This window comes from Dipodomys ordii, unplaced genomic scaffold, assembly GCF_000151885.1.
Source record: "Dipodomys ordii isolate 6190 unplaced genomic scaffold, Dord_2.0 Scaffold128, whole genome shotgun sequence".
NCBI classification, from domain to species: domain Eukaryota; kingdom Metazoa; phylum Chordata; class Mammalia; order Rodentia; family Heteromyidae; genus Dipodomys; species Dipodomys ordii.
The window spans coordinates 2,418,158-2,427,414 of record NW_012267344.1 but is presented as its reverse complement, the minus strand read 5'-3'; the positions used below and the strand labels follow the sequence as shown (position 1 = coordinate 2,427,414).

The 9,257-nt window shown below is 53.4% G+C and overlaps 1 protein-coding gene across 4 annotated transcripts in view; it reads left to right on the top strand.

Moving 5' to 3' along the window:
- Positions 1–783: 783 nt before the first annotated feature.
- Positions 784–9,257, top strand: part of Xylb (xylulokinase homolog (H. influenzae)) — a 19,026-nt gene continuing 10,552 nt past the window's right edge. The window contains exons 1-8 of one of the 4 annotated variants that reach the window (XM_013030322.1): positions 801–887; positions 1,577–1,674; positions 2,159–2,241; positions 4,069–4,138; positions 4,482–4,562; positions 6,301–6,408; positions 6,825–6,953; positions 7,418–7,483. In XM_013030322.1, the coding sequence (XP_012885776.1) occupies positions 4,127–4,138; positions 4,482–4,562; positions 6,301–6,408; positions 6,825–6,953; positions 7,418–7,483 (396 nt within the window). In that variant the 5' untranslated portion in view covers positions 801–887; positions 1,577–1,674; positions 2,159–2,241; positions 4,069–4,126. Of the gene's footprint in view, positions 888–1,576; positions 1,675–2,158; positions 2,242–4,068; positions 4,139–4,481; positions 4,563–6,300; positions 6,409–6,824; positions 6,954–7,417; positions 7,484–9,257 lie in introns of those variants that run through there. The other 3 variants (XM_013030320.1, XM_013030319.1, XM_013030323.1) reach the window with 3 other exon arrangements.

The window sequence follows — 9,257 nt, the reverse complement described above, 5'->3', positions numbered from 1 at the left end:
TGGCGTGGAAATTTCTCTCGCCCTCTCTGTCTATCTTGCTGTCTGTCTGGGCCTCTCTCTCTGGCCTGCACTGGGACTTGAACCCTTGGGCGTCTCTCTCCTCCCTTGGCTTTCGCACTCAAGGCTGGTGCTCTACCACTTCAACCACACCTTTACTCCCAGCTCTCTGGCTGGGTGACGGGAGAGAACGATCTCTGGCAGCTTTCCTTCCCGGGCTGGCTTTGAACCCTGATGGATCCGCAGACCGCAGCCTCCTGAGTGGCTGGGCACAAGCAGAGCATCACACTGGCTAGATCTGGACCAGAGCCCAGCACCCCTAAACCCCAGTTCACCCAAGAAGGACCCCAGAGGTTTTCCCAGGACGAGGGCCACTGGAGAGGGAGGGAGGACCAGGCGAGGACAAGTTGGATTAAACCTGAAACGTGTGACGATCCAGGACCTGGATGTCCTGAGAGCTCAGAGCAAGGAGCAGAAAGAGGGGTGCATGCAGGAGTTAGGCGCCATCCCGGCCCGGGCGCCGTCCTCCCTCGCCGATCCCCTAGGTGGCGCCAGAGCTCCGACCGGCCTGGGTCTAGCCTGGCTGGGCGTGGCTAAGAGGCGTGGCCAAAAGCCACAGAATGGAAGGGGGCGTGGTCAACCCGCGGCGGACTCCGGCTGATTGGGCGTGGCGATGAGGTGGGCCGGGCCAGTCCGTGGCGGACTCCGGTTGATTGGGCGTGGCTGCGCGATGGGCGTGGCCAGGGGCGTGGCCCCGCTTCTCGCTAGGTGTCAGAGCGCGGCGACACTCCCGGACGGTCGGACCCGGGTGCGGGCGTTTCTCCCGGACGATGGCCGAGCACCCCGATCGCCGCCACTGCTGCCTGGGCTGGGACTTCAGCACGCAGCAGGTAGGATGGGGTGGGGGATCGTGAGGGGGACCGGAGGGGGGGTGGCGGGGGACCCTGGCCACCTCCTCCGGGACGCCCGGCTGGCTGCACCGCGCCCGGGGGCCGTGCAGTGCGCATGCGCCGACCTCCCGGAGAAGGGGGGCCCCCTCTTCCTGGGGAGGCTGTCGCGGGGTGCCTGGCCTGGCGAGGACCTGGGACTGCCCGGCCCTGGGGCCTAGCTCGACCTCACCCCACCTCACCCCACCCCTGGACTTTTCCAGAAACTTCCCGTCCTCTCATGCCTCCCCTCCCCCCCCCGCCCTCCTGGGGACGGGGAAGGGTTCAAAAGTTGGGGGGGCAGAGGAGGCCCTGGCCTGGGATCTCCACATTGCTGGAAACTTTCGTGGTGCCAGGCCTGGGGCTTGAACTCAGGGCCTGGGCTCCTGTCCCTGAGCTGGTCTTTTATGTTATGTTATTTTTGTCATGCAAGCCCAGTGCTCCACCGCTTGAACCACAGCTCCAACTTCCCAGCTTTTATTTTATGGTATTTTGGGTGGTTCATTGGCGAGAAGCGTGCCAGTAGACTTTTCCTGCCTGGGCTGGGCTGGCTTGGCACCAGGATCCTGGCATCTCTCAGCCTCTCAAGTGGGGGGCTGGAGCCACCAGTGAGGCTGGGAATTATTATTCTTTTTCTTTCTTTTCATGTTTAGGTAAGTGGAATTGAAATGGACCCAGTTGTGTGAATGGACTTTGCCTTTTCTGGTGACTGAGTTGGTTGGCATGGATTCTGGTTGGCACTGGAGCTGAGGTGAGGCCCCAGTTCCTCCCAGCCACCGAAGATCTGGGCTGATTCCAGCTTCCATGGAGCAGGATGGAAATTTACCTTTGAAAGCAACAGTTGTTCTCTTAGTGGGCTCTTTGTGTGTTATTTGTGTGTGTGTGTGTGTGTGTGCCAGTCCTGGGGCTTGAACTCAGGGCCTGGGTGCTGTCCCAGAGCTTCTTCTGCTCAAGGCTGGTACTGTACCACTTTGAGCCATGTATGGCACCACTTCCAGTTTTCTGATGGTTCATGGGAGATCAGTCTCCTGGACTTTCTTGCCCCAGAGCTGGCTTTGATCCTCGATCCTCTAGATCTCAATCTCCTGAGTAGCTGGGATGACAGGTGTGGACCACCGGGGCCCACTTAGCTTCAGCATCTTGAGATGAGACCTCTGTTACCATGGTAACAAAGATGCCCCGTAGATTTGAAGGGGACCTCTGGGCTGAACCCCATTTTGAAAAACATCTTCCAGGTGAAGGTTGTTGCGGTTGATACGAAGCTGGACATCATTTATGAAGACAGCGTGCATTTTGACAGAGACCTTCCAGAATTCGGGTATTTTTGTGTGTGGTGTCCTTGAACACTTATTTGTGTGTATGGCTATGTCTGTGCTGGGGCTTGAACTCAGAGTCCTCAAACTCTCAATTTGTGCCCATGGCTTGCGCTCTACCGCCTGAGCCACACCTCCAGTCCAACATTTTGCTAGTTAACTGGAGATGAAGACTTTTCTAGGAAGGTGGGCTTTGGACCACCATGCTCCTGATATTGTGTCCTGCCCCCTCCCCCGCTTTCCCGGTCATAGGGCTTGAACTCAGAGCCTGGGCACTGTCCCTGAGCTCTTTCACTCAAGGCTGGCGCTCTACCACTTTGAGCCACAAACACCACTTCCAGCTTTCTGGTGGTTCATTGGAGATAAGAGTCTCATGGGCTTTCCTGCCCGGGCTGGCTTTGAATTATGGTCCTCAGATCTCAGCATCTTGAGTAGCTGGGATGACAGGCGTGAGCCTCCGGCTCAGTGCCACAAACCCAGTTAGTTATAAAGGAAAACAGTTTGTCTTAGCTCACAGTTCTGGGCGAAGGTCAAAGATTGGCATCTGCTGTCAGCGTTCTTGCTTTGAGTCCTGAGCATTACGAAACACAAGGCAGTGATATAGATCGCTTGCTTTCTCTCTTTCTTTCTTTCTCTTTTTTTTGTCAGTCATGGGGCTTGAACTCAGGGCCTGGGCGCTATCCCTCAGCTCTTCTGCTCAAGGCAAGCGCTCTACCACTTGAGCCACAGCGCCACTTCCAGTTTTTTGATGGTTTATTGGAGATAAAAGTCTCACAGACTTTCCTATCCTGGGCTGGCTTTGAATCTCGAACCTCTAGACCTCAGCCTCCTGAGTAGCTGGGATGCTGGGCTTGAGCCACCACCGTCCAGCATTCTGATCATTTTTAGATAGGGCCTGGCTTTTGGGCTAGTTCAGCTTAGACTGAGATCGCCATATTTATGCTTCCCTCCAGAGATGAGTTTATAGGCATCTGCGGCCACAGCCAGCTTTTCTGCTTGGTGGTTGTTTCCCACACTTTTTCCCTGGTCTATCCTGGAAGCAGCTGAATCTCAGTCTCACGCTTTTGAGTAGTTAGGATTAACACGCCTAACTAAGCTTCTGACAGGTAGCACCTTAGTTAATCTTAATCACTTCCTGTAGACCTCACCTCAGATAGCTAAGATTTAAGTTTCTACCCTTTTATGACCTAGGAACAGGGATGAAATTTGAGAATGAGTTCTTTTATTTTATTGTAAGGGTGATCTATAGAGGTGTTACCGTTGCATAAGTAAAATAATGAGTACATTTCTCGTCCAGTTCTTAACCTAGAAAGTCTGGATTTTTTTCCCTGGCTTTTCAGTGGGTGGGGAGAGGAGAAATACTTCCTCTTTTGTTTTTGTGCTGATATTGAGGCTTAAACTCAGGGCCTGCGTGCTGTTCCTGAGCCTCTTTGTGCTCAAGGCGAGCGCTCGACTTGAGCCACAGCTCCATTTCGGGTTTTCCGGTGGTTCATTGGAGATTCGAGTCTCATGGCCTTTGAACCCTGATCCTCAGATCTCAGCCTCCTGCTTCGCTGGGATGACAGGTGTGAGCCCCCTCGGCTGCTGCCAAATCCAAGAGACTCTTCTCTCCAATGAAGAAAGCCAGAAGTGGAGGGAGGTGTGGCTCAAGTGGTAGAGTGCCAGCCTTGAATGAAGAAGCTGTGCCATTTTTTTTTCATGCCTTTCCTCTCTGTTCAGTCTCATCCATTACCTCACCTCAGGCCTAGAGGAAGGAGGCCGCGCGTGGGGTGGGGGGATTTTCCAAGCCCAGCCTGCCCTGGGCCTGAAGCCCACAGTTGCTCTTCTTGCAGGACTCAAGGTGGTGTGCATCTACACAAAGACAGGCTGACCGTCACCTCTCCTGTGCTGATGTGGGTAAAGGTACGCATGGTGATCTTCCTCCCCTCCCCACCCCCCTCTCAGAGCAAGTCCTGGGGCTTGAACTCAGGGCCTGGGCGCTGTCTCTGAGCTTCTTTTGCTCAAGGCTAGCGCTCTACCACTTGAGCCACAGCGCCACTTCTGGCTTGTTCTGTGGATGTGGTACTGAGACATCAAACCCAGGGCTTCATGCATGCAAGGTGAGCACTTACCACTGAGCCACCTTCCCAGCCCACACCCAGAATCCTTTACGGCATGGTGGCCCCCCAGCCTCCAAGTGGAGGCTGGCAGCTCTGTGGTTGGGTTGGCTCAGCTCAGTCATGGCGGACTCCATGTATCTCCCCAGGCGCTGGACATGGTCTTGGAGAAGATGAAGGCCTCGGGGTTTGACTTCTCTCAAGTTCTCGCTTTGTCTGGAGCTGGGCAGGTGTGTTAGCCCTTGCTCTCCCTGATTTGCGATTAGGGATCGGCTGTCTGGGTGCAGTGTCTCTGCTGCCTCTCCCCTTAGCCCCACTGACTTTGGTTGGTCTCCACCTACAGATCCTCTAATATGCAGGACAGGAGTGTCTGTCATTCCCTGGCCATCAGTCCTGTGCTGGTCCAGCCCTTACTATGTGTCCTTTGAGTGAATGAACGAGTGAATGAATGGGGTGAGATTTAGCATATTTTCTTTGAGTGAATGAATGAGAGTTTCAGTACGTGTCCTTTGAATGAATGAATGAAAGTTTCAGCACATGGATGAATGGGATGAATGTAGGCACCTGTTCTTGGAGTGACTTGTGTGAGTCTTAGTACGTGGTCAATGAATGGGTGAGTGAGTTTCAGTACACATGAGTGAGTGAGAGTTTCAGTTCGTTAAATGAATAGATGAATGGGGGGGGAATGCATTTAAATAAGATGAATGGATGGATGGATGGTTAGATGAAAGGGTGAATGGATGGGTGGGTGGATGGATAGATGGGTGGGGTGAATGGATGGATGGATGGATGGATGGGGTAGATGGATGGATGGGTGGATGGATGGATGGATGGATGGATGGATGGATGGATGGATGGATGGATGGGGTAGATGGATGGATGGGTGGGTGGATGGATGGATGGATGGATGGATGGATGGATGGATGGATGGATGGGGTAGATGGATGGATGGGTGGATGGATGGATGGATGGATGGATGGGGTAGATGGATGGATGGGTGGATGGATGGATGGATGGGGTAGATGGATGGATGGGTGGATGGATGGATGGATGGAGGATGGGGTAGATGGATGGATGGGTGGATGGATGGATGGATGGGGTAGATGGATGGATGGATGGGTAGATGGATGGATGAGATGGATGGATAGATGGGTAGATGGATGGATGGGTGGATGGATGGATGGATGGGGTAGATGGGTGCATGGGTGGATGGATGGATGGATGGATGGATGGGGTAGATGGATGGATGGGTAGATGGATAGGTGGGTGGGTAGATAGATGAAGGGGTGGGTAGGTGGATGGAGGGGTGGATGGATGGATGGATGGGGTAGATGGGTACATGGGTGGATGGATGGATGGATGGATGGATGGGGTAGATGGATGGATGGGTGGATGGATAGGTGGGTGGGTAGATAGATGGAGGGGTGGGTAGGTGGATGGAGGGGTGGATGGAGGGATGGGTGAATTAAGAGGATGGATGCATTTCACAAGCAATTTGTTTAAATACAAAAGGCACCAAGAAACAGACCAGTGATTTTCTCTTGGAATCGTATTACAAGTTTTTGGGGTGACAGAAATAAACATGGAGGCCAAACACTGGTGGCTCATGCCTGTCATCCCAGCTACTCGGGAGACTGAGATCTGGAGGATCTCAGTTCCAAGCTAACCTGGGGCAGGAAAGCCCGGAAGACTCTGATCTCCAAGGGACCACCAGAAAACCGGAAGTGGCGCCATATATATGACTCAAAGTGGTACAGTGCTAGCCTTGAGTGAAAGAGCTCAGGGTCAGCGCCCAGGCCCTGAGTTCAAGCCCCAGGCTTGGCACCAAAAACAAAAGGAACACTGAGTTTCATAAAGCTAACAATTGCGGAGGCCTAAGAGAGGTAGTGGAGGTGGAGCCCAGGTGCTCAGTGCGTGGTCTGGGGGTCCTGGGGGTCGTTCTGTGTCCTGAGGGACCGCACACCACAGGCCTGGCTCTGTCTCCAACAGCAACATGGCAGCGTGTACTGGAAGGCGGGGGCCAGCCTGGCACTGAGGGATTTGTCACCAGACCGTTCCTTATACCAACAGCTACAGGTGACTTCGGTTTTTGTTTTTCTGTTCCTTCCGTTTCCGGGAGTTCATTTTGATCAACATTATTTTCTATGATCAGGGCAGGTGACTAGTATTGGCAAGTCTAAGGATCTTGGACAGAAAGAACAGAAGGGGAGGAAGCCGGGTGCTGGTGGCTCACACCTGTCATCCTAGCTACTCAGGAGGCTGAGAGCTGAGGATCTGGGTTTGAGGCCAGCCTTGGGACCAAGGTCCTTGGGACCCTTTATCTCCAGTGAACCCCCAGAAAAGCCCCGAGTGGAGCTGTGGCTCAAGTGGTAGAGCACTACACACACACACACACACACACACACACACACAATAGAAGGTGGTAGGAAGAGACAACCCACGTGCTTTCAGGGTCCAGTGTGTGACACTGTGCTACTGTCCCTTCCTGGCAGATGTGTTTCTCCATCTCTGACTGCCCGGTGTGGATGGACTCCAGCAGCACCGCTCAATGCCACCAACTGGAGGCTGCCGTGGGAGGGGCCCGGGTGCTCAGCCAACTCACTGGCTCCCGGGCCTACGAGGTAACAGGGCCGACCCATCCCTCATCCCCCGAGTGTCTTCTTTAGTTGTCTGTTTCTTTTGTGCCAGGCCTGGGACTTGAACTCCGGGCCCTGGGAGCTGTCCCTGAGCTGCTTCTGCTCTAGGCTGGCACTCCACCGCTTTGAGCCACTTATCTATGGCGCCACTTCCGGTTTTCTGGTGGTTCATTGGAGAGAAGAGTCTCATGGACTTTCCTACCCAGGGCTGGCCTCGAACCGCGATCCTCCAGAGCTCAGCCTCCTCTTGAGTAGCTAGGGTGACAAGCGTGATATTAACTAATAGCTGTGGATATCTAGATCTAGATCTAGATATAGAATATCTATAGATATAGAATATCTATATCTAGATCTAGATGTAGATATCATTAAACTCTTCACTGTGTGGATCTCACCGTTTGTTCTGAATCCGATTCCCCCTCCCTAAGAATGCACGCTCTCTCTCCCAGCGTTTTACAGGGAACCAAATTGCGAAGGTTTACCAGGAAAACCCTGAGGCCTACTCCCAAACTGAGGTAGGTGCACTCTTCCCATGTGGCAAGTGTGACAAGTCTGCACCAGTTTGCTTCGAATACTCCCAGTGAGAGCACGTCATGAACACATCACAGGATGGGGGGGGGGTTCATGCCTTCGAGGAATGAATCTGAAACTGATGGCTCAGTGGTCGAGTGCTCGCCTAGCGTGCATGACGCCCTGGGTTCCATTCCTCAGTCCCACATACACAGAAAAAAACAGAAGCGGCGCTGTGGCTCAAGTGGTAGAGCGCCAGCCTTGAGCAAAAGAAGCTCAGGGACAGCGCCCAGGCCCTGAGTTCAAGCCCCACCTCTGGCATACGCACACAAAACTGATATATACAGGCGTGGTGAGTATGCCCGGGTTCCACCCGTAGGGAAAGAAGGGATGGAGGGAGGGAGGGAAGAAAGAAGGGAGGGAAAGAGATAAATATTTGGTGTATAATGATGCTTCCATTAATGATGGTGGGCCCATAGTTGGTTATTTTGATTTTTTGGTTTTGGTGCCAGTACTGGGGCTTGAACTCAGGACCTGGACGCTGTCCTTTAGCTTTTTCCCTCAAAGCTGGAATGCTTGAGCCATAGCTGCCTGCAACTCTGGCTCTTGGAGATGAGTCTCAGACTCCCTCCTCCTCCCCCAGGCTGGCCTCAAACTCTAATCCTTCCAGATCTTGGCCTCCTGAATAACCAGGATAATGGATATTAGTCACCGGCGCTCCCACTATAGAAAGATGGTAGAATCACACTCACCCAGGGTCCTTGTGGGTGTTCTCACGTCACAGGCAACTACTAATTCTTCATAGTGATGCTAGAGTTAAAACACAAAAACAAACCTACAGCAGGAGCTGTGGTGCCTGGACACCTGGCCTCCTAGCGACTCAGGAGGCTGAGATCTTGAGGATCGAGGTTCAAGGCCAGCCTGGGCATGGAAAAAAAATTTCCATGAGCCTCTTTATCTCCAATGAACTACCAAAAAAGCCACATGTAGAGGTGTGGTTCAAGTGGTAGAGTTGCCAACCTAGAGCCAAAAAAAAAAAAAAGCCAAAGGCGGGCTGGAGGCCATGAGTTCAAGTCTTGGTGCCAGCACGATTTGTGATATGTGTGTGTGTGTGTGTGTGTGTGTGTGTGTGCATGGTTATGCTGGGGGGGATGGATGGACGGACGGACAGATGGATGGATGGGTGGGTCGATGAGTGGATGGATGGATGGATGGGTGGATAGATAGATGGGTGGATAGATAGGTGGGTGGATAGATAGGTGGGTGGATGGATGGATGGGTGGGTCGATGAGTGGATGGATGGATGGATGGGTGGATAGATAGATGGGTGGATAGATAGGTGGGTGGATGGATGGATAGGTGGGTGGATGGAAGGCTGGCTGGCTGGATGGGTGGATGGATAGCTAGATGAGTGGATGGATGGATGGGTGGATGGATGGGTGGATGGATGGATAGATGGGTGGATGATGGATGGATGGGTGGGTGGGTGGATGGATAGATGGGTGGATGGATGGATGGATGGATAGATGGGTGGATGGATGGATGGATGGATGGACGGGTGGATGGATGGATGGGTGGATGGATGGATGGACGGGTGGATGGGTGGATGGATGGGTGGATGGATGGGTGGATGGGTGGATGGGTGGATGGATGGATGGATGGGTGAATGGATGGATGGATGGATGGATGGGTGGATGGGTGGATGGGTGGGTGGATGGATGGATGGATGGATGGGTGGATGGGTGGATGGATGGGTGGATGGATGGGTGGATGGGTGGA